This window comes from Zonotrichia leucophrys, chromosome 21 (genome assembly GCF_028769735.1).
Source record: "Zonotrichia leucophrys gambelii isolate GWCS_2022_RI chromosome 21, RI_Zleu_2.0, whole genome shotgun sequence".
In the NCBI taxonomy this organism is placed as follows: Eukaryota; Metazoa; Chordata; class Aves; order Passeriformes; family Passerellidae; genus Zonotrichia; species Zonotrichia leucophrys.
In genome coordinates, this window is record NC_088190.1 from 5,658,641 (window position 1) to 5,681,908 (window position 23,268).

General features: G+C 49.8%; 1 protein-coding gene across 18 annotated transcripts in view; it reads left to right on the plus strand.

The window, feature by feature from the left end:
* Window positions 1-23,268, plus strand: part of EIF4G3 (eukaryotic translation initiation factor 4 gamma 3) — a 153,135-nt gene that overhangs the window by 115,452 nt on the left and 14,415 nt on the right. For 17 of the 18 annotated variants that reach the window (XM_064730823.1, XM_064730824.1, XM_064730826.1 and 14 more), the window contains 14 exons: window positions 232-320; window positions 1,835-2,090; window positions 5,327-5,484; window positions 6,586-6,711; window positions 7,760-7,870; window positions 11,455-11,625; window positions 12,586-12,783; window positions 13,579-13,725; window positions 14,395-14,631; window positions 16,651-16,755; window positions 18,707-18,839; window positions 19,868-19,962; window positions 21,499-21,592; window positions 22,169-22,286. In XM_064730823.1, coding sequence (XP_064586893.1) covers window positions 232-320; window positions 1,835-2,090; window positions 5,327-5,484; window positions 6,586-6,711; window positions 7,760-7,870; window positions 11,455-11,625; window positions 12,586-12,783; window positions 13,579-13,725; window positions 14,395-14,631; window positions 16,651-16,755; window positions 18,707-18,839; window positions 19,868-19,962; window positions 21,499-21,592; window positions 22,169-22,286 — 2,038 coding nt within the window. The remainder of the gene's footprint in view (window positions 1-231; window positions 321-1,834; window positions 2,091-5,326; window positions 5,485-6,585; window positions 6,712-7,759; window positions 7,871-11,454; window positions 11,626-12,585; window positions 12,784-13,578; window positions 13,726-14,394; window positions 14,632-16,650; window positions 16,756-18,706; window positions 18,840-19,867; window positions 19,963-21,498; window positions 21,593-22,168; window positions 22,287-23,268) is intronic. The other variant, XM_064730828.1, reaches the window with a different exon arrangement.

Here is a 23,268-nt window from a genome sequence, read left to right on the forward strand (position 1 = left end):
TTTGAGGCTTGAATGAACAACCTGTAGAGCAATTCCTGTGTTTTCATGTCATTCTAATGATTGTTATTGCTGCATTGAAAGCCAGAGTGGTTGAACCAAACTGAATCCTCACAAGGCTGAGCTGCTTTGTTGTTCTGTGCCTCAGAGCAGCCCCTGGGAGGGAAGTTCATCCCCCCAGCCCCACCAGCCCTGTGCATTCAGGGCTGTGACAAATTCACGTTTCCCTTGCAGCCCAAACCGCTGTAACTGCACCAAAGACCTGGAAGAAACCAAAAGAGCGACCCCAAGGCACTGAGGAGGTGACAGAGGCAGAAACAGAGGTGAGAGGGAGCCAAGTCCTGCTCTACCCACGTTTAAAGATGCTGTTCCTCTCTGGGAATTGTACTTTCATTGTCCCACAGGGTCCAGGGCAGTTTTGGGGAGGAACTCTGCTATTCCTTTAGATAACAGGTGTCAGACTGCTCCCTTTAAAAGTTCTTCAGTTTTATTTGGGTTTGCCCAATTTAATGATTAATACAGTCATAGAATCACAGACTGATTTGGGTTGGAAGGGCCCGTAAAGATTCATCTCATTCCAACCCCTGCCATGACAAGGGACACCTTCCACTGGAAGGTTCCACTGAACTCCCACCAGCCTCCCATTACTGAGGAGCCCCTTTCAGTGAAGGGTGAGGGAAAAGTGGGTTTGGATCCTCAGCACTGCCCCATTTTGGTCCCAGGCACCATCCTGACATTTGGCACAGGGATATCATGGCCAAGGATAGTTTTCCTCACGACCAACTAATGGAGAAGCTGACAAAGGAAAGTGCTGAAGTTTTCAGGCAAAACCACCTCAAGAATTATTAGATGAGTAAAGAAACCTCCCTTGCTGCTGTTCTGGTAGGGATATTGCAGCAGGGGGCTGTGCTTAATATCCTGGGTCAGTGTGGGGTTAGAATCAATCAGAAAAGGAGCAAGAGAGTAAAAATGTGGAAGTTCAGAGTGCCCAGTGTGTGGATGAAAGCTGAGGTTGGCCAGATGTGGTGCAGAGCAGGAGAGCAAAGGGGCTGCAGCAGCAGCTTCATCCCCCACACTTTCTTCATCCTCCCCTGGAGTTGTGTCTCCTGCAGCACCTGGCAGTTCCACTGGGGAATTCTTCAGAGAATTCCCTTGAAAAATCTGCAAGAGGGCGTTTTAGGATGTGGTGCAGTCAGGTAGGGAGGCAGAGGGTCAGGAGCCTCCTCCAGAGCATCCTCAGTGAAGTTCCTCCTTTGTTCAGTGCTGACAGGGGCTGGGATTTCTCCCGGGAGAAGCGATTCCGACGCCTCCTCGTCTGAATGCACAATCAGGCTGTGTCCTTGGAGAGCTCTAAAATTAACAGCCAGGGATACTATTAATGCTTTTCCCTGAAACTGAGATGCTGGCATTGGGGCTGGATCTCACACTGCCTTCCTTAGTGGCATCTGCTCCAGTTGGCAGCAGGCATTTAAAGGAAGAATCCCCCAAAACAAGCCCCATGTGCCCTTTACCACCCCTTTCTCATGGCTGGTGGGAGAGGAGGAAAGCAGAGTTGTGTTTCCAGGCTGGGATTGCTCATGGTCTGTCCAATCCCGTGGGGATTTCATGGGCAATGCTGAGCCTCTCCAGCTGCACCATTAATTATCAGTGGGTTATCCATGAGAATGAGCTGATAAATCACCCAGTGGCTCAGTGTGCTGTTCCATAGCCCTGTGTAAGATGCATTTGTACTCCTGCTGCTCCCAAAAATGCCCTGTGAATCCATGAAGAGCCGTTCCACGTGCACTGAATTTGTCAGGGTGTTTGTAACAAAACCTCTGCTCTATCCATGCTCCAGCCGAAGGAGGAGGAGGAGGAGGAACCTTCAGGGGACAAAGTACTTGAATCCGAGCAGGAGAAAACGAGCCATGGGCTTGAGGCAGAGAGGGAACCCTCAGAGCTGCAAGCAGTGAAAGCTGTGGAGGAGAACGGGGAGCAGGAGGCAGAGCCGGTGCGGAACGGAGCCGAGAGCGTCTCGGAGGGCGAGGGCGCCGACGGCACCTCCGGCTGCGCCGAGAGCCCCGCGGAGGGGACCCTGTACCAGTACAAACCAGGTAGGTGCTGCTGCTCTGCCTGCCCCTGCCAGGGCTGCTGCCACCCCGAGGGCCAGCCCTGTGGATTTGGTGTGCACTGGGTCAGCTCTGCCGAGATCTGCAACCCAGCAGGCCCCCAGAGATCTTCCAGGGGGAAAAAGGGTGTCCTGGTTTAGGGCAGATTTGGGAAAAAGCCTCCAAAAGGGGGCACCTCCAGAAAGCAAACCCACATGGCCCCTCCACCCAACCAATTCCTCAGAGAGAAGCAGAAAGAACCTGTTTATTTAACAGGCACAGCACCCCCAGCACACAGAACCTGTTTATTTAACAGGCACAGCACCCCCAGCACACAAAATGAACAATACCAAGTGACACCACTCTTTCACTGCTCTGAAAAAGATGACAAATTCAGAAAGTCTCTCTTGGGGGTGGTCACTCTGTTATCAGTTGTAGGGGGATAGAACATCAGTAAATAAAGGTAGTATAGAATGTAATCTTACCCCCTAAAGAGTTGCAGCTGAGCCAATTATTAAGGATAGGAGCAGGCCTGATGTTAACAGGCCACACCTGTAGCCAATAAGAAGAATGTTATAAAAGAGTAGATTGGTTGGCTGAGGGAACTGGAGCCAGTTGGCTGCTGCAGGGACAAGGAAGAGTCAGTGCTTAGAGGAGCTGCCTACAAGAAACATCAAGGAGGTACAAAACTCTAACAATATGGAACCTTTGCAATAAGATGATAACAATCAGTTCCTCCTGTGCTGGGGCAGCTGCTGCTGTGGCCACAAGGTGCAAACTCTCAGTGTTTCCCAGGTCCCAGTCCAGGGCAGGTTCAAGTAGGTCCAAAAAAGAGAAAGTAGAAACAGTCCAAAATAAAATTCAGACTGCTTAGCTAACCTAACTAATGAGCAGAAGCAAAAAGCAAGAGTAAAGCAAAAATCCAAGCAAAAAGCAAAAGCAGCACCATGTACTGCCCCATCTGTGTGTCCCACCAGCCGTGGGGGAACAGCTGATAGCAAAACCAAACCAAACCATTCGCTCTTCAGAGCCAGTCTTGAAGGCACAGAACATATCCAGCATCAACAGAACACACAAATGGGGATACGAGCATCACAACATCACCCTAGGACAAGGGGAAAATGGTTTTTGTCTCGCTGAGAAGAGAAAATCACAAATTCCTTGACATTTTTGTGCATTTGGATGCTGGCTGCAGCACTGTGGAAATGACAGAGAGTTGATTCCTGTGTGATTGACAGCTGGAAACCATCCAAGAAATTTCACATGAACCAGTGTACTTCTGAAATAAGAGGTGGTTAAATAAGAAACGAAAGTGCTCATTGGGTCCTAAATACAAATGTGTGTGTTCATAAAGATTTAATTTCCTGGCTAAACAATTGCATGGATCTTTGGATTTCTACAAAAGTAAGGAAAAGAAAAAGTTTGTGGTTTTTGGTCCAGGCACTGCCCAGCTCAGTCCCATTGATTAGGGTATAGGATATCTACAGAGCATTTTTGTTATTTATGAAGACCTAACTTTTTTGTTATTTATGAAGGTTTTGTAATTTATAGACCTGAACCTCAATCCACCTCATTTAGAGAGAACTTGAGACCAGCTTCTCTGTTGCTCCCAATTTTTAAGCAATTTCTTATTCAAGTGAATCTCCCACCAAATAAAGTAGTAATGTTTTAGGAGCCCAGAAATTAAAGAGAATAATAATAATAAGGAAGGACCTGGAGGACCTGGTGGACAAGGAGCCACCATTAAGGGACTCCACTGCAGTGGTTATTTGTGCATCACTTTGTTCTGACAAAGACCTCAATTGCTTTGGTGTTATGAATTCAGCACAGTTACATTGTGAGGGGAAAACACAGAGGCCTCTTGATAGCTCATCACACTCAGGGTACCTGAGCAGTTCATTGGCCACTTCCTGAAGTTAATCCATAATTCATCAGCTGCTGCAGTCAGAACAATCCCAGTTGTGTCCAGCTGTCCTTTCACTCAGCTGGAAGGGTTGGATGGATCCCTGGAAAAGCAACACACATCAGACTTCAACAGTCCTCGATTTCAGCTCTGCTCTTTTGAGAAAGGGGAATTTCTGCCTTTGGAGGAATTGTGTGTTTGATCCCTGTCTCTTCCTGTGATGCTGCCCAGCTGCTCTTCACATTCAAGCAGCTCATTGAGAGCTTTCCAAAGGAGAAAAGGAAACTACACCTAAACTGCTCGTTGTTGTGGTGGAGCTTTTCCATGGTAAATGACAGGTACAGTGGGCAGGCCAGGAATTGCAGCCAGGATCCAGCCAAGCCATTTCTGCACCCCTGGATCCTGAAGCTCTGTCACTGCATAAAGAGCTGAAGTTTGCACTCACTTCTGTTTATTTTCATTCCCAGTTATTAAAACTCATCACTGGAGTAAGTCCCTGCTCGTGGCCTCTGCAGGGGTGCAGATGGTGAGATCCCAGAGATCCAAAGCCAGGGCTCAGGGAGAGAAATAAAGGAATAATAAATACCTGAAGGGCTGATGCATGCTGAATAATGCAGCCTGGCATGAAGGAGATCCAAAGGCAGCATCTCATACAGATGTTTTCCTTCAGATAAAACATGTTTTCTTCCCTAATTTCAAACAAACTGCGTGGCCAGTGCTGAAAATCCCATCTCCAGGCCACCAGAGGCTGACTTTCCTTGTGCTAAAGTGGCTGGAGGTTTATGCTGTGATTTGCACCAGGCAGGGTCCTCCACACCCAAAAAGCCCCATGTAAAACAGGTGGAAAGTTGTAATTCCCAGATCATGGCCTGTGGTTGTGGCTTCTCCTATTTCTGCTTGTTATCTCCAGCCTGGGTTGTTCACAGTTCATGGTTTCACATTTTCAGAGGGTGTTTTTGTTCCATGCTCTGCTCTCCTTGACTTCATGTTTGACTTCCTTTTACACCAGACAAACCCCTTTAACTTCTGCATTTTCACACAGAAACAGGGAATTGTCCCCATTCTGCCATATCCCACAGGAGAGCAGAAGTCAAAGTTACATCCATGGGTTAGAACTGGAATTAGTGCCCAGACCTGGGTGGGGTTGGACCTGGCTCTTGTTCATGTCCCTTTAATGTTACCTGTATTGCCCTCCTCTTTCCCTTCAAATTGAAAATCAAATTAAATTGAAACATCCCAGGCTGGTGCAGCATCCTCATCCCTTTGGCTTTACCAGGACCACATCTGGGTGAGCAGGGGGTTTGTTTGCTGTGACTCTCAGGGATTTCTCTCCCTATAGAGCAGTGGAAGCCCCTGGACCCCGAGGGGAAGAAGCAATACGACCGGGAGTTCCTGCTGGACATCCAGTTCATGCCTGCCTGCATCCAGAAGCCCGAGGGGCTGCCTCCCATCAGCGACGTGGTGCTCGACAAGGTGAGAGGAGAGCCCATAAAACAGGTATGTGCAGGGTTTTGATACAAATAAACATCCATTGTGGCTCATTCCTGATCCATTTCCATGCCAGGTTTTAGTGGGAAGTGGGAATGGTTGGTCTCATCACAAAGTTCTACAAATAGAGGTGTTGGTGCCTGATGAATATGCACAGATGATTAAAAACTGAAGTGATTTTGATAGTCTTTATCTAGATTAAGTTATACCAGGATGTTATTAAAATTTAAAATTACCCAGCCATGAAGAGCTGAGGATCCAAGCAAGGCTGGATGGAGAGGCAGTGGCTTCTGTTAGATCAATTAATTGATCTATTAGATCAATTAAAAAGCAGAGAGAAGCTTTTGGGCAAACTGTTTTTGATCTGAAGCAGTTTCTTCACTATTTATAAGCTGATCTAATAAAAGATCTTTAAGAACTCCATTCTGGGGCAGTTTTGGGATTTCTCTCCAGCCTCATCTCAGAGCTGGAGGTCTGGGCTGAGTGAAACACTTGGGATTTCTGAGTGCTGACACCGAGGCCTCGTTCTGCTCTCGCTGAGAGCTGGAGAGTTCCTTGGCTTTGATGGAGCCACAACAGCCTCACTCTCGAGACTCAGGGATGTGGGTGTGCAGAAACGTTTCCGCTCTGAGTTTCATACCCAGGCAAATTGTAAAATGCAGCTTTACTGCCAAAATGATTTCATCTACGTTCTACTTTCCCATGACTGTTTCTCACTGTTCTGTGTTTGAGCTTCCTGGGCTCAGTTGCCCATCTCTCATGTTGGCACCAAAGCCATTGCTTTGAGGGAAGGTGGGAGTTTCATGCTCCTGAACCAAGACAGGCCCGTGTTACTATGATTTTATCCTCCATAATCCTTTAAATATTTCTGAGCTCCACCTGTTTCCTCAATAGTCTCCTATTTAAAACAGATATGTTTTAAATTAATATGTTTTATGAATGAATGATGTTTTAAATTAAATACTTATTTTTAGCACACGAGCGTGGATGCCTAAAACTTGAGCAGTTTGTTAATTTGGCTGTTAGGAATGACTGCCATGCTTTAGCAGATGCTGTGTGTGGATTGCATGGGCTGAGCATTGCTGTGTGTGTGCTCTGCTCGTGGCACAGGTCAGTCAGCCCAAGCTGCCGCTGAGGACTCTGGACCCCCGGATCCTGCCACGAGGCCCCGACTTCACGCCAGCCTTTGCTGATTTTGGGAGGCAAGCCCCCGGGGGAAGAAACGTGTCTGGAAGTGTGAGTTTACCCCAACTTGCTCATTTCTAAACTGGCCCTAACACTGATGAAGTCCCTCCTCAGTGGGACTCATGTTTGCTTTTGGGCCTCTTGCAATGCGCCGGTGGTTCTGGTTTTGTCAGGGTGAATGCAGGGGTGATGTTTGCTTGGCGGACAAAACGTGGGGGAATTGGGAAGGGTTGTGGATGTTTGTCATGGGGAGCTGTTGTTTGGGAAGGGTTTGTCTCCTTCCTGTTTCCCTGTGGGAGAGGTGGAAGCGTTTCCACACCAGGACCCGGCAGTTGCGTGCGCGGTCGTGCGTTCGTCGTACACCAGACCCGGCGTCACCCTGGGGGCTGTGCTGCAAAACACCCCCAGAGCAAAGAGATCTTACTAACAAACAGAATACAGCCAGCACCTGTGTGTTCCTGCTTTCTCTGTGCTTCCACGTGTTGTTTTGGTCACTTCATTCCTTGTTTTCCACTTTTCCGCTGCTTTTCTTCCATTTTCCCTTCTTCTCCCTGTGTCTGGCTTTGCCCACCCTCTGAAATCCCCCTGTGAGTTCTTCACTCATGCCTCTGCCATGTCTTTTCCTGGGGCACAGGTGCCCCCAGTCAATGCCACTGGAGGAGGATGCTGCCACCATTAGAGGCAGTCACTGATTTTCAGCTGTTGAGCTGCTTCTGCTGTGTCCATCTGGATGTGTCTAACGACACAGCCATCGTGGAGCTTTCAAATCTGCTGGTTCCAGAAGAGTTCCCTGAATCACCCCAACTTCCAAGTGTGCAGATTTCCAGGAGTCAGACCCAGCGATTTTGGGTCAATGTCATAGCTCTGGTTTGGGAGCAGCCTCGTGGCCGGTGCCTCAGTTCCGGGGTGCACCCCTGTGTCCTGGAGTTGCCTGGGTGCCACAGTTTCTCTTGGAGCACCACGTGGTCTGCAGAAGCCGGCGAGGTGGCGGCGTTTGCCGCGTTTGGGCCGCACTGCGGCGCCTCCTGTCCCGTCAGCGCTGTGTCCCGAGCCCTGCGGCGCCCGCGTAACGCCGCTGTCGCTCTCTGTCTCTCCGCAGGCCTGCAAAGTGCAGAGCACCCCTGGATTGCCCTCCCTGGCTCGGTGCGGGCCCCCATCATGCCCTCTCTTGGTCTCGCCTCACCCACCATTGAGGAACCTGCCGATAGGGGTAAGCCAAATCCCCCCCTCTCCCCCCAGCCTTTGCACCTTTTTGTAGAGTTGCCTTTTTTCCCCAACACCCACCGTTGATAAAGAACGACTGGCAGAAAACTTTACAAAAAGGTGCAACCTTGTTTAAAAAAAACCGAAACAAGACTTGCGTTGTACCCCTCTAGGCAGTCTTCAGTGGTGGGTGGGACATCACCAGCTGAGGGCATGCTGGGACGTTGGCCCGAGCGGGATCCGCGAGGGTCTGCACTTTGCAGACCTGTGGAAAGGGGGAGAAAAGGTAAGTCCCGCTTACCCCGTTCATTTGGAGCATTCAGCACGTAACATACATCTTACATTTGCGCCTTTGCAGAGCAGAGCCTCTCCTTGCCTTGTTCTGGAGGAGGGCTGGAAGGCGCCGTGGTTTAACCAGCCTGTCCTCGACGCCGGCGGTTGTAGGATCAGAGGGTTCTGAGCCCAGCAGGGGCAGACGTTCCCTCTCGTGAGCATGGCCACCCCTGCGTGTGCTGCCTGTCCCCAGCCATCCCACCTCTGCACAGGCCATGCCATCAACCATCCATCCACTGCCTCTTCCTTGCCCCAGTAACGTGGAGCAGCTCAGCGCTAACCGCTTCCGGCACGTTGAGCGTCTTTTGTTTCGCTTCTTTGGCTTTTGTCTTTGTTTCCCTCTTTTTGCTTGAGCGTGTTTTTTATGACTGTCTCTGCCACTAACCGGTGTTGTGTCAGACAGTGGGGTGGAGCTGCACAGGACAGGGTGCAGCTGGGAAGGCTCTGTGCTGTAGGCAGGGTTAGGTGTGGGGCTGGAGCAGGCGGGTCCGTCCGTGCACAGGCTGCGTTGGCTTTGTCCTTCCTGAGAGGTGATGGAAACTGAAATCACCTCGGTTCTTGTTCCTGGGAGGAACAACCCCTCCCACCATGGAAGATCAATTTCACTGTCTGCATTCAAAGCCTCTTATAGAGGGACAAGCACTTCCTTAATTCCTTGGATGGTTTCTAAAGTATTTCCATGACTTGCAGCCTGGGTGGGAGCACCAGGCCAGTCTGTGCTGCTGTGAGCCTTTGGCTCCTCTGCAGGAGTCTTGGACCTTTGTCTTCCTGCTTTCCTTCCCTGTGTCTTCCTCTGGAAAAGAGGTCATTCAGATTCATGCAGGAGCACCTGGTACTTGTCCCATGCTCCAGAACCATTATTATTTACAGGAAGCCAGGCCTGAGCTCAGGCACCTCTTGAACTTGCTGTAGAAATCTGGAGCCAAAAACCCCAGACCCCTAAACCATTTCTCTTAAAAGTTAGATCCTTCTAATTTGTTATTACATCTTCAAAGGATGCTTCTATTCACTGATTGAAAACCTAATCACACAGTTTGAACTGAGTTTATTCACAGATATTAAAAACATACCATATCAAAGAAAATCGTCGTTGTGTTGATGCTTGAAAGGGCTCAAAGGCAGCTGGATGTGAGGAGGTGACAGGTGACACACTGGGGCTCTGTGCATCCCTCAGCTGTCCCAGGGAGTCTCCTCCCTCAGGGGTGGGTGGGTGTTTGCTGCACAGGACCCGTGCCCGAGGAAGCGCCGCCTCTGCGACTCCGTGCCCGCCTGTCACAGCCTGGGCTGTCTGGGGGCTCCTTCACACCAGAGCTGCCTCTGCAGGACGTGGGGTGGCTGCAGGTCACCTCTCCTTGGCTTTGCCCCTGTTCTGGGGGGATGAGCTCAAAGGTTTGGGGTTTCAGGGCACACTGCAGCCTGGCTCTGATTCCAGAGCTGGCTGTGGGCAGGAGGTGTGTGCAGAGCTCTGGCACACGTGGCTGTGCCCAGTCAGTGTCTGTGACACCATTGTCTGCTCCTTCAGCTGCAGGGAAGTCTCTTCTGTGCACGTGGGCAGCGTGCTCAGAGCCTGGGCAGCAGAGCTGTGTAACACCAGAGGTGCTGGGCGAAGGCAGGGCTGTGCCAGGCCTTGCTGAGCCACGCTGGTGTCACTCAGGGCTCAGGGTGGGACACAGGAGGGAGCAGTGTCTGCTTTAGGAAGGTGTCTGACACACAGAAACCCCTGAAGAGGCTCCCTGTTCCACTGTGACTCCTCAGGAGTGATCAGTGAGGAGTCAACAATGATCAGCTGCTGTGGTTGTGCTACAAGTGGTTGGACTTGATGATCTTGGAGCTCTTTTCCAAGATAAATGATTCTGTGATTACAGCATTCATGGGCCTTGTGCCCCGTGCAGTTGGAATCATCTGCTGGGCTGTTTCTGTGCATGGCAGGGGATGTGAGCAGGGACCTCTGTAAGCTGGGGGGAGCCCAGTGGCACCCTGGCCCTTGGAGCCCCCTCCCAGGCACCATGGGAGCAGTCACTCCTCAGGGTGAGGGTGTTGTCTTCTGACAGCATCTTCCTCTGCTGCTGTTGTCCCAAACCAGAGCTCCAGCCCTGCTGGTGATCCTGCTCATTTGCACACATTTACCTTGTCAGAGGCAAGTGCTTCAACTCCCTCCTGCCTTTGAGAGGAATTTTGCCTTTCAATAACCACAAATCCAGGTTTGTGGCTGATGTATGACATAAGAGGCACCAGCCAAGAGCTCTTTCCTCCTATTCATTGAGGCTCTTCAAGTAACTGCAGTGGCCTTTTTGATGCTTGTTGAATCCCTTTGTTGAACAAAGCAGTCTTTGAAATGGCCCATCTTCCCTGAGTGGCTGCTGAGCAGATTAATTACTGCTGTGGGAAGTACCAGGTTTGATAATGGAGTTTTGCTGCTTTCATTTGTACCTTGAGCTTGGCCATTTGTGATAAATGAGTTCAGACCAGTGAAGGAGCACGGGGGAAGAGCAGCCTCCCAATAGCACCTGGTACCTTCAGTCCTTAATCAGATGATGGAGAGGAGGTTTGGGGGTGTCTTGTGCCCCACCACTTGTACATGTGGTGAAAAACTCCCCAGCTGTGCAGGCCTTGTGCCTGTTCAGGAGGAGCATCACAGTGCACAGGGTTGCAGAGGTGCTCAGGCAGTTCCAAAGCACCCTGATTCCCTTTCTGCTGTGAAACCACCCAGAGTTTGTCCCATATCTGTTAGGATCCATGTTTTTCAAGTGCAGGAGCTGCAGTGATACTCCTGCACTGTGTTTTACGTAATTCCCATCTCCAAATGGCTTTGTTGGAAGCAATCCCCAGTAAAACAACATTTCTGGCAGAGCTGCCAGTTTATTATTATCTAATGCTTGGGATGGCATGAAATACACCTGTAAGGGCTGAATTCTTGCACACCTTGCTGTGATGCCTCAGTTCTGCAGTTTCTGATCCCAAGAGGCATTTTTGGCCAGCTGGGGTCAGTTCTGCCCCCTGTAGCAGCCCCCAGAGTGCTGCTGAGTTGTGTAGGCAGAGTCAAAGCCCATCTCTCTGCTGGGAGGAGCTGCCCAGAGGAATGTGCTGGTGTCTCCATGTTCCCTGTGAGCAGCCTGCAGCAGTGCTGGGTCACAGGGACTCCTGGTGTCCCAGCAGGACGTGCTGGTGGTCGGCAGTGCCGTCAGTGGGTGCTGGTGCTTGCCCTGGATGTGTTACCCAGCCCAAAGTGGGAGATAACAAGGAATGTTTTTGTCCTAGTTGTTGAATGTTGGACCGAGGAGATCTCAGCCTGGCCAGAGGAGGGAGCCCAGGAAGATCATCACTGTGTGTGTGAAGGAGGATGTGCACCTGAAGAAGGCAGAGAACGCCTGGAAGCCAAGCCTGAAGAGGGAAAACCAAACTGAGGACCCAGAAAATGTCAAAACCCAGGTGAGAGCATCAGCAGGTCTGAGGGTGCAGCAGCTGCCCCAGGTAATGGGAATTTGGCTTCCTCCTTGTGTCAGACAGTGAAAAAGGGCAATGCATTCCAGTTGGAATCCCAGTTTTCCCCTCCCTTGATGGTATTTTTTGTATGTTTATTCTTGTTTAAATGCCAGTCCTGTATGTTAAGCAGAGAACACCAGACAAGCTCCTGCCTCTCCTCCAGGGTTGCTTTCCTACTGCTGTTTTACTGGAATATTTCTGTCCCCATTCTAAAGCAAAGAGCATTACATTCCCAGCACAGAACTTGGTTTTCATCTCCTTTTAGACCACATTTCTTCCCTGGATCCTCAGCAAGGCTGAGGTTCCTCTGTGGAATCCCTCAGTTGGTGCTGCCCAGCCCAGCAGTGCTGTCTGGAGCTGCCTCTCTCCTTCTCCCCCTCCTCTCCTCCACGGGGCACTGGCTCTGGGAGGAGGTGTTTGTGTGGTGGCCAAGCTTGTAATTTGTAGGATAAGTTGGAATGGTCTTGAAGGACACCGGAATTCTGTTCTTGGAGCTAATGGTGGCATTGTTGACCTCATTATCATCCTGGATAGGAAAAAATAAAGTACCCTAAAGTGAATTATAGGAGAGGTTGGTTACCTCTGGCTGAAGGAGACAGAGGCCACTCCCTGTTAATTTATATCTCATGGATTAAACTGATATAAAGATTATTTCTGACAGGAAGGGATTTGTGCCTCTGTTGCACTCAACAAAAGCACTTGGGTGTTCCCAGAACTCCCTGTAGTCTTGGTCTTTGGTAGCCAAGTGAGGAGTGGGGTTGGGCTGTGCAGAAACCTGTGGTGTGTCACTCAGCTTCCCAGCCATTCCTCCAGGGTGTCTCCGTTCCCCTGTGGGAAGCATCCAGGCCCATTCCTGAGCTCCACCTGCACCAGCTGTGCTGAGCTCGCGGCCTTTGTGTCCCTCAGGAGCTGTTCCGCAAGGTACGAAGCATCTTGAACAAGCTGACGCCCCAGATGTTCAACCAGCTGATGAAGCAGGTGACAGACCTGACGGTGGACACGGAGGAGAGGCTGAAGGGAGTCATTGACCTGGTCTTTGAGAAGGCCATCGACGAGCCCAGCTTCTCCGTGGCCTACGCCAACATGTGCCGCTGCCTGGTGACGGTAAGAGGGCACAGCAGCTGCCCTGGGCTCAGGGGCAGCCACACAAACTGCAGACAGCAGAGTGGTAGCTCCTGAGTGGGAGTAGGAATTATTCATGTGGAGTTTTTTTGTTGGCCATGCCCAAGGGAGAGGGATTTGGAGCAGTTGTTGGGAGTTGAGGACTCCTTGCTCCACCTGGTCGCAAGATGAGTCTGGGAAGTTCATGGAATCACAAGCATGGAACAGCATAGGCAGGAAAGGGAGCTTAGAGCTGTTCTCATTCCACCCCCTGCCATGGGCAGGGACAACTTCCACCATCCCAGGTTGCTCTGGCCTGGGACACTTCTGGGGTGGGCAACCACAGCTGCTCTGGGCACCCTGTGCCAGGGCCTGCCCACCCTTCTGTGTCTGTCAGCTCCAAGGGAGCCCAGGATGAGCCAGGCTTTGCACAGATCATTCTCAGATGGTGAATTTGGGACAAAAGAGCCCCTTTTTCCCTCCTTCCCTAGTGAAGGAATATGGTTTAAGCCTTCAGCAGAGAACAGGAGTGTTTTTAAGCAGAGGGTGCTTTTAAGGGATCATATGGATGGAAATGTAATTCACCCCCGGGCAGAGGTGGTGTCAGCCAAGTTTGGAGTGTGGCTTTACATCTGCAATGTAAAACTCCACTGGAAATCCTCATGTGAGGCTTTGCTTTCACAGCCTTGTGGAGCTGCACAGCTCAACATGAAGAGCAAAATAAATTGTTATGGATGACCCTTCCTCTGTGGAGTTTATCCCTATTTCTGCTGATGTTTTTCTTCCTTCTCACTCCAGCTGAAAGTGCCCATGGCAGACAAACCTGGGAGCACAGTAAATTTCCGTAAGTTGCTGTTAAATCGCTGCCAGAAGGAATTTGAAAAGGACAAGGCTGACGATGATGTCTTTGAAAAGAAGCAGAAAGAACTCGAAGCTGCCACCACTGTAAGTGGTGTTTTTCTCCATAAGTTCTCAGAGCTCCCTCAGAAAATTATTTCCTTTTGAAACAGCAGTTAATTTAGGGGGATTTTGGGGTTGAGACTTTCATTCTGTCACTGTGCCTGAGCATAATAAAAAATACTTGCCTTGACAGTGGCTTTATCCCAGCATCTTTCTGGGCTTTAGGAGTAAAAGAGGGAACAGTGTCTATGAAAGCAGAAGGGAGGGGAGGGAGGAGGTGACCACTTGTGCTTAACTCTAAAGTTCTTCAACAAAAATCCATGAAGGTTTTAGCCTAATGGAACTTGAGACAGAAGGCTGAAGCCCTCCCTCATCCCTGTACAAGGAAACCAGGAGATAATTGTCATTTAGCCTTCCTCCATATGAGAATTATGCCCAGAAGCTGCTGAACATCCACACCACCAAACCTGTGGCTGCTCCCAAGCTCAAGTCCAACATAAATCCATATATATAATCTACCCATATAATAAAAGTGACCAAGGGATGAGAGTTTTTAAAATATCCCATCATACCAAATACATGTGACTGCTACTCAGCCAGCTTCCTCTTTTTTGTGTTAATTTCATACGAAGGTCCTCTTCATAAAACTGGATCTTTCAGAGAGTTCTGTACATTGGGAACGTGGTTTTGCAGAGCTGTTTTCCTGTTTTGCAGCCAGAGGAGAAGACACGGCTCCACGACGAGCTGGAGGAGGCCAAGGACAAAGCCCGGCGGAGATCCATCGGGAACATCAAATTCATCGGCGAGCTCTTCAAGCTGAAGATGCTGACCGAGGCCATCATGCACGACTGCGTGGTGAAGCTGCTGAAGAACCACGACGAGGAGTCCCTCGAGTGCCTTTGCCGCCTGCTCACGACCATTGGCAAGGACCTGGACTTTGAGAAGGCAAAGGTGGGGCAGGAATGGGAGCGAGGGATGAGGTTCTGTGGGAGAGCAGAGCTGGAAAAATGGGTGTGGAGTGTTTTTGTTTCAAGATTTGTTTTTTCTTCAGGAATTTCCATATGGCATGAGGAAATCATCCACTCCTCTGTGGATGTTTCGTCATGACCTGGCCTCGCTCCCTGCTCTGTCATAGATTCTGTAGCATTTTCAGCTGTGTTCTCCAGTTGTTATTTCCAAAGATTTTATCCAAACACACAGCCCAGAAATGCTCAACGTTTCCTTTTTCCAAGCTGAATGTCCCTCTTCCTTTGTAGCTCCCAAAACATTATTATTTCCAGTTGGAGGTTTATGTTACCTACAAAAGCCACCATGAAATGTGTTGTGCAGGTTAAATCTGCAGCACCCTCCTTAACCAGTCCAAACCCCACCTGAGCTTTGGGGGTGCCTGTGTTTTGTGTCACCCTTGTCCCCAGATGTGCTGGGATGTGGCAGCTGTTCTGCCTCCTCCTCCCCCTTTTCCAGCAAATATATCTGCAGCACAGAGCACTCCAAGAGCTCCTCTTGGCACAGACACTCTGCTGCTCCTTCACAAAAACCAGCCTTGGGATGAACAACTCGAGGTTTTTGCCAGGAATCAGTGGGACTGGGCTCTGGGAACAAACGGAGCTCATTGTGTTCAGCTGCCCCGGGCAGGGAGTTCCCTCTGCACTCAGGGACTGCAGCAGCTCAGCCCTGAGCCTCGGGGGAAGGAATTGCCCAGGCTGTTCTGTGAGCAGTGACCAAACCAGCAGGGTTTATCAGCAGGCCCTGTGCTGTGAGTGAGATTCAGTTTCTCTGTGTGCTTTGGGAGGAAAACCAGGTCTGACTTCCAAGCTGGGTGAGGCCTGGATGCTGTTTTGGTCTTTTGGAGCACTTTAAAAGCAACATTTTGGTGCTCTGCTGGTTCTGCCCCCTCGAGTTGGGGCATGGCAGGGCAAGGGAGCAATTCCAGAGGTCTCTGTCCTGCCTTTGGGATTGGTTATTTCTGTCAGTACTGACAGAATCCTTCTTAATGGGGTAGACATTTTATTATGTGTTTTTATTGAAGCTGAACTGTTAGTCATAGTTAATTAAAACTTCTAAGCAGAGTCCATTGGAAATATTTCCCCATCATGCCTAACTTTGGAAATAACAACTGGAAGTTTCCAAGGCAAGGCCAGACACAAATTTTAATGGATTTTTTTCTTGTTTCTTAAACTACAAGGACAAGGGTTTAGCTGATTTTTAGTGAAGAGAGTGGGAAACATGGTAAAAACTGCTCTGAAACTCTTGTTTGAAACAACCAGAGGCCCTGATTTGAGAAAAGGGCTTGGTGAGCCAAATTTAGACCTAACAGGAGCTTCTCTCCTGATCCCAATTCATGTCCTAGTGTGAACCTATTGGGATTCCACCACATCACAACTTTCTGGATGAGGAGTTTGTGGGGTTTCTCCCCCAGCCAAGGCCATTAAACTGTTCTTGCAGAGAGACCCAGAGCTGCTGCTCAGTCTGGCCTGGCTCAGCTCGGGGAATAAACCATGGAATGATGTGTCTTAGGCTGGTTCTGTACCCATTTTGTTTCCTGAGCCAGTTTTTCTTGGGCTGAGGTGAGCACACAGCTGATTTGGGTCTTCCAAATTTGAGATATTTGATTGATAGCTCAATCTGGAAGCTCAGATTGAGATATATTTTAAATGGATGTAATGTTTATGATGTACATGCAGAGGGTGTAGATGGTTTGTGTAATTAAAAACCCAGAGAAAATGTAATTAAAAACCCAGAGAATTGTGTGCCTGCACAGTTGTGCCTCATCTCCTGCAGGTGCTGCCCTGTGCACCCTCAGATCCACCCTGGAGGAATGTACAGGACCCAGCACTCACCTCTCTGGGGAGCAGCCCTGATGTTTCCAGCACAGAAATCCCAGAATGCAGGACCTGCTGGCTGCCCCTCCAGGGAATGTTTTCATTTTCCTCCACAACTGATGGTGCTGCTGATGTTTTTCTTGTCTAGCCCCGCATGGACCAGTATTTTAATCAGATGGAGAAGATTGTGAAAGAGAGGAAAACCTCCTCAAGGATTCGGTTCATGCTTCAGGATGTAATAGACCTAAGGCTGGTAGGTCCCAGCTCCAGTGAGCAGAAGTGTGAAATCATGGGTGGCTGGTGTGGCTTGGAAGGAACCTCAAGGATCATCTCATTCCACCCCTGCCATGGCAGGGACACTTCCACTGTCCCAGGCTGCTCCCAGCCCTGCCCAGCCTGGCCTTGGGCACTGCCAGGGATCCAGAGCTGCTGTGGGCACCTGTGCCAGGGCCTGCCCACCCTCACAGGGAACAATTCCTAATTCCCAAATCCCATCTGACCCTGCCCTCTGGCAGTGGGAGCCATTCCCTGTGTCCCCAGCCCCTCTCCAGCTCTGCTGGAGCCCCTTTAGGCCCTGGAAGGGCTCTGAGCTCTCCCTGGGGCCCTCTGTCCTGCAGCTCCCATGCCAGTCTGGCATGTTCCCTTGTGATCCAGGCTGGATAAGCTCTCATGCAAGAGCAGGGATTCACAGCTCAAGTGGGATGTTAGGGCAGATCTGTTCCCTTCTCCCCCAGGCCTGGCTGTCCAAAGCCAGGAGATGTCTCCATGTTGTCCTGGTGCCATGGTCAGCACACCTGGGGTGCAGGGGGTCCCCACACTGTGCAGGTGAAGATGTGACCATGGGTGGAACAAACCTTCCCAGCAGCTGTAATTCCCCTCCAGGGGAGCTGGTCTGGGTTGTGTGGAGGCTGAAATCACCATCTTGGCTGCAGGTAGATAATTAATCCAAGAGCTGTAATGAGGCTGCAGCAAGATTAGGGACAGTGTGGTCATTCCAGGGCTGGAGGGGTCTGAGCCCTGCATGGCTGAAAAGACACATCAAGCAAGGAAAGTGGTTTTGGAGTGGCAGCTGCTCCTCTCTGCAGGATCCCTGTGTCAGCCATCACCATTCCTGGAGTGCAAAGCACTGTCTCCATTTAAAATCAGTCACTTCTTTTTTTTTATTTTCATTTCTTCCCTCCAGCTTGGAGGAGAGGCTCCCACAAAAAGTATCAGTGACAAACAGAGAGTGACAGCAGCTCTTCTCTTCCCTCTGAGCCTTGAAAGAGAAGCTGGGAATGTGCAGGCTGGGGATTAATGAGTTCAGTCAGGTCTTGGCTGCAGTCCCTGTACCTGAGTACAAGGCTCTGCTCTGGGGTGCTGGGGTAACCATGTCCATAACCATGTCCATCATGTGTCCATAACCATGTCCATCATGTGTCCATCATGTGTCCATAACCATGTCCATAACCATGTCCATCATGTGTCCATACCCATGTCCATACCCATGTCCATCATGTGTCCATAACCATGTCCATAATGTGTCCATAACTTCCATACTGTCCATACATTCCACTGTTCAAATCATGTCCTTCATAACCAATTCCATACATGTCATAACCATCATCATGTGTCCATAACCATGTCCTGTGTCCTAACCAATTCTAACAAGTCATAACATGTCATCATGTGTCCATACATGCCATACCATGTCCTGTGTCCATAACCCTGTCCTAAGTGTCATAATCCTGTCCAAACACATCCATAACCATGTCCATCATGTGTCCATCATGTGTCCATAACCATGTCCTGTGTCCATAACCCAATTCCATAACCATGTCCATAACCATGTCCATCATGTGTCCATAATGTGTCCATAACCATGTCCTGTGTCCATAACCCTGTCAACCATGTCCATCATGTGTCCATAACCATGTCCTTAATGTCATACCTGTCCATACACATCCATACAGTCCATATTTCCAACCTGCCATAACATGTCCATCATGTGCATACCCTTCCATAAGTGTCATACATGTCCATCATGTGTCTAACATTTCATATGTTCATACCAGTCATAAGGTCCACTCACAGATTTCTCCAGCCCTCAAGGCATGGCAAGGGTGGGAGGATGAGGCCTTGTTCCCAATATTCAGACTCCCCATGTTTGATGCTCCCCTGGAAGTTTCCCTGAGCACATTTGGGTTTTTTTGTTTCTTCCCCAGTGCAACTGGGTGTCACGGAGAGCAGACCAGGGCCCCAAAACCATCGAGCAGATCCATAAAGAAGCCAAGATTGAAGAGCAGGAAGAACAGAGGAAGGTGCAACAACTCATGACCAAAGACAAGAGGAGACCAGGTAAAGTAAAAGCCAGTTGGCTGCTCATTTCACATCCAGTGCCCTTAGAGGGAATCCCACAAAAAAGGAAAAAAAATCTGTGGTTTTTTTCCTGTGTGTAATGAGCAAAGGAAATTGGGGCCTGGTATGGCAGAGGCTGGAAAAGGAGCAGATCTGCCATGGATTGGCTGTGGGGATTTTCAGGGGCAAATCTCATGGGTCACAATAACCAACCACAGGCCAACAGTGCTTACACATTCCATTCCACAAACCATGTTGGATTTTGTGACAGGCTGCCAGAAATCTGTTCTAACAAGTTATTATATAGGAGTCAGATTTGCCATCCATTCTCATGCACTGCAGAGTCTCATTTCAAGAGAAAAACATCTCATTTCAAGAGAAAAACATCTCATTTCAAAAGAAAAACATCTCATTTCAGGAGTAACCGTGTTGTCTTCAGTTGTTAAAGCCATGAGGTGCTGACTCTGTATGAGGGAGTTCTTGGTGTCACCTTAAACTGCTCCTGGCCCTCAGGGCACTGTCTGAAGATGAAGTTGGAGTGACTGGGAAAATGAAGAGTGGGACAGAGCAGGGCACATAGAGACTAATTTTAGGGATTCTTTAGGGATTGGGGAATTCTCTAAGGATTGTCAAATGAAAGTGCTTTGAAAACAGGATGGAAAAAAAATTCATGTACACTTTAATTATCCTAAAAGTGACACCAGGAGAAGGTGAGGGACCTGGGAGTGCCTGAGGGGCTCTGTGTCAGACCAGCCAAGTGCTGCAGGAATTGTGGGGTGAGTGAGGCTCTGGTCAGGGAAGGCTCTCACCTCACCAGCTCCTGTGAGCTCCTGAATGCAGAGAAATCCAGCCAGGAGCCATCCCTTCCAAAAACAGCCCCTGGAGGAGTGAGAGCTGTTCTGTGCAGGCTGTGGTGTGAGGGCACAGGCAGGCAGGGGGAGGGAGGGAGGCTCCCAAGCAGGACCCAGCAATGGGCTGGGCTGGGCTGGGCTGGGCTGAGCCAAACGTGGCTCTGTTTGTCCCCTCAGGTGTCCCACGGGTCGACGAAGGCGGCTGGAACACTGTGCAGGGGGCAAAGAACAGCAGAGTGCTGGACCCCACCAAGTTCCTTAAAATCACCAAGGTAGGTGCCAGCACAGCCTCCTTCAGGGCAATAAAACATCTGTTAGTCCAGGAAGGACAGGATGGTGTGTGCAGGTCAAAACTTAAATCCCCAGAGTTAATACTGGGTGTAAATCAAGCTGCATTTTCTTCTGGATGTTCCTGCTTTGTCCTGAGGGAAAGGAGTGTGCAGACTTTCTTCCTCAGGTTCACAGTGTCCTTTTGAGCTCCAGAAGCTCTCACAATCAGAAAATCTGCATTTTATTAGTGATGAAAATGTGAGCCAGGGTGTTGTGTGACAGCAACACAGCCCCCATGTTCATGGGTCTCAAACACATCACCTGGGGGTCTCAAACACATCACCTGGGGGTCTCAAACACCTGCTGGAAATCCTTGGCTGCCCCAAGTTCTTGAGACCCTGTTCTGATGCTGCTCCTCAGTAAAACAGGGAGGCCACATCCACTTTGATGTGTCACCAACAACAGCACTCCAGACTCAGGGTGCTCCAGTAGAATGGGAGGAGCTGTGTCTGCTTTAGAGGTTTCTCAACTTTGTGGCATGGTTGCATCCCCCAGTATGTGATAAACTCTCACATTCATCCTCCAGATGAGCATCCTCCTGTTATTTCACCATTAGACTGGTGAATTTGGGACAGTTTTCCAGGCTGCAGGTTGGGCAAGTTGGACATTTCTCCTTTGTTGAAGTTCAGAACAGCTCTGGGTTATTTTGCCAAGGAGGAGTCTGGCCTTTGCATAAACCATTGACTCCTAAATATCCCCTTGTCCCACTTAATGTCACTCGCCCTGGATTTTTACACTCAGTGCCTGGATTCCTGGAGAGCTGCACAGCAGCACCTGGACAGACTGCAGCCCCTCTGCAGATCCAGTTTGTTCCTTCTGAAAGTCATAAAAGAACTTCCAAAACTTCATTAGCAGGAGAGGTTCAGCCTCCCTCTGCCTGGGCTTACAGCTCACCTGGGCAAAGCCCTTCTGCTCTGTTCCATACAAATGGAGCTGGTTCCACAGCAGCTGCTTTGGAATGAGAGGAGCTCCCCTGAGATCTGCGAGGTCACAACCTCCTTGTCAATAAATTCTCCCACTGAACATTGTAAAATCAATATTCTCTTCGTGCCAGACACCACTTCCTCCAAGTTCTGCCATCTGTTGTCATCCTTTGCCCTCTGGATTGTTTGGTGCCCTGCAGATCCCCCCAAAGCCATGACTGGAGAGTTGATGGACAGTGAATCTGGGTTAAACATCAGAAACAAACTGAACATCTTTCAGATAGGGATGTACTGAGCTTTTCCACTTTGAGCTTCAGAATTCTCAATAAAAAGAAGCTCCTGCTCACTGTGAATATCTCTCATTGACGGAAGAGACTCTTTGTGATGCCCTTTGTTGTTTGTGTCCCCTGTCTTGGGCCACAGTTTAGTCTTCCAGAAATATGTGAAGTGCATTTTGCTGTTCACAAGACTGGGATTATTGCCAAAAAAATCTCCCATTTATCATTACAGTGTAGGATTTGCCCTTGTAACTGGACCTCTTGGTGTGTTTTACAGCCCACAATAGATGAGAAGATTCAGCTCGTGCCTAAAGCCCAGTTGGGCAGCTGGGGGAAGGGCAGCAGTGGTGGAGCCAAGGCAAGCGAGATGGGTAAGTGAGGATGGGTAACCCTCACCCTGGCTGTGCTGCTGAAGAGCACCTTTGGGTGGGGTTCCCAGAGCACCTTTGGGTGGGGTTCCCAGAGCACCTTTGGGTGGGGTTCACAGAGCACCTTTGGGTGGGGTTCCCAGAGCACCTTTGGGTGGGGTTCACAGAGCCAGGGAGTGTCCTGAGCTGGAAGGGACCCACAGGGATCAAACCCAACCCCTGGCCCTGCACAGACACCCCAACAATCCCAGCCTGTCCTGGAGCTCTGGCAGGGCTGTGCCCATGCCCTGGGCAGCCTGGGCAGTGCCAGCACCCTCTGGGTGAGAGCCTTTGCTGATCCAACCCAAACCCCCCTGGGCCAGCCCCTGCCCTTCCCTGGGTGCTGTCCCTGCTCTCAGGCAGGATCAGAGCTGTCCCCAGTGAGGGCTCCCCTCTGTCCCCTGTGTGTGACCTCCTGGCAGGAAGGGTTGAGGTGGGGCAGGCCCAGCCTTTCCCTGCAGTTCTGTCCCCTGGCTGGGCTGAGCTCTCAGCAGCTCCTGACCTTGTTGCTCTGCTCTGTGTTGTCTCCACCATCTCCAGACTCCTTGCGACCAAGTGCCACAAGTCTGAACAGATTTTCTGCCCTGCAGCCTCCAGTGTCCCCAGTATCTGCCTCATCTGCATCCTCAGAACTAGAATCTCGCAGGGCCTTAACGAGGTGAGTGTCACTCCATCACTCCTCATGCTGCCCTTTGCACCAGCACTCAGAAAAAAAAGAATTCCTTGCTTTTCCAGGAATGGCTGGGTCCTTTTCCCACTCTGAGTTAACTTCCAACATGCCTGTATTTTATAATATCATAGGAGAGAGAGGTGGAATTAATTTTTAAAACCATTTTGATTAATGTTTTAGTTTCCACTTCACCCTTCAGCCAAGGGTGGTTGTGTTTAACAGATTAAAAACTCTTCAGATAAAATGTGGTAATAAATAGGTTGGATTTAATGGCTGTGAATTCAGCCAGGTCAGTAGGTTTATTTATCCAGATAAACACAGCTAAAAGCTGGCAGAAATGCAGCATTAAACCATGTCTGACCCTTCCCAGCAGCTGTGACCTGCCCGTGCTCCCACATCCAACAAAAAACTGCAGAGCCTCTCTCTCACTCCAGTTCCTTCAGGGCTGCAGCCACTCCAGCGTGGAGCATGAAACATGAATTAACCCTCAATAATTTATTAACTCTAGACATGGTTTATAAATGTACAGTTCAGTTAAAATGTCACTGGAACTTCCTTCCAGTGCACACAAGCTGCTGAAGTGTTTTCCTGCATTGTGCCTCCAATGTTTTCCCTCCTATTTCAAGTAAAGCTCGGGCTTACCTGGAAGTTATTCCATGATGGCATCGATTTGCCCATCTTACTCATTAACACAGTAATTAATAGGACAGATCATTGTCACCTGTTACTGGGAGCCTTCACTGTTTGGGAGGTATTTTTCAGTTAATGGGTAAAAAATACAACTCTCATGGAATCACAAAATGGTTTGGGTTGGGGAGAGTTGAGAGATCACCCATTCCCACCCCTGCCATGGCAGGGACACCTCCCACTGTCCCAGGGGGTCCCAGCCCTGCCCAGCCTGGCCTTGGGCACTGCCAGGGATCCAGGGGCACCCACAGCTGCTCTGGGCACCTGTGCCAGGGCTGCCCAC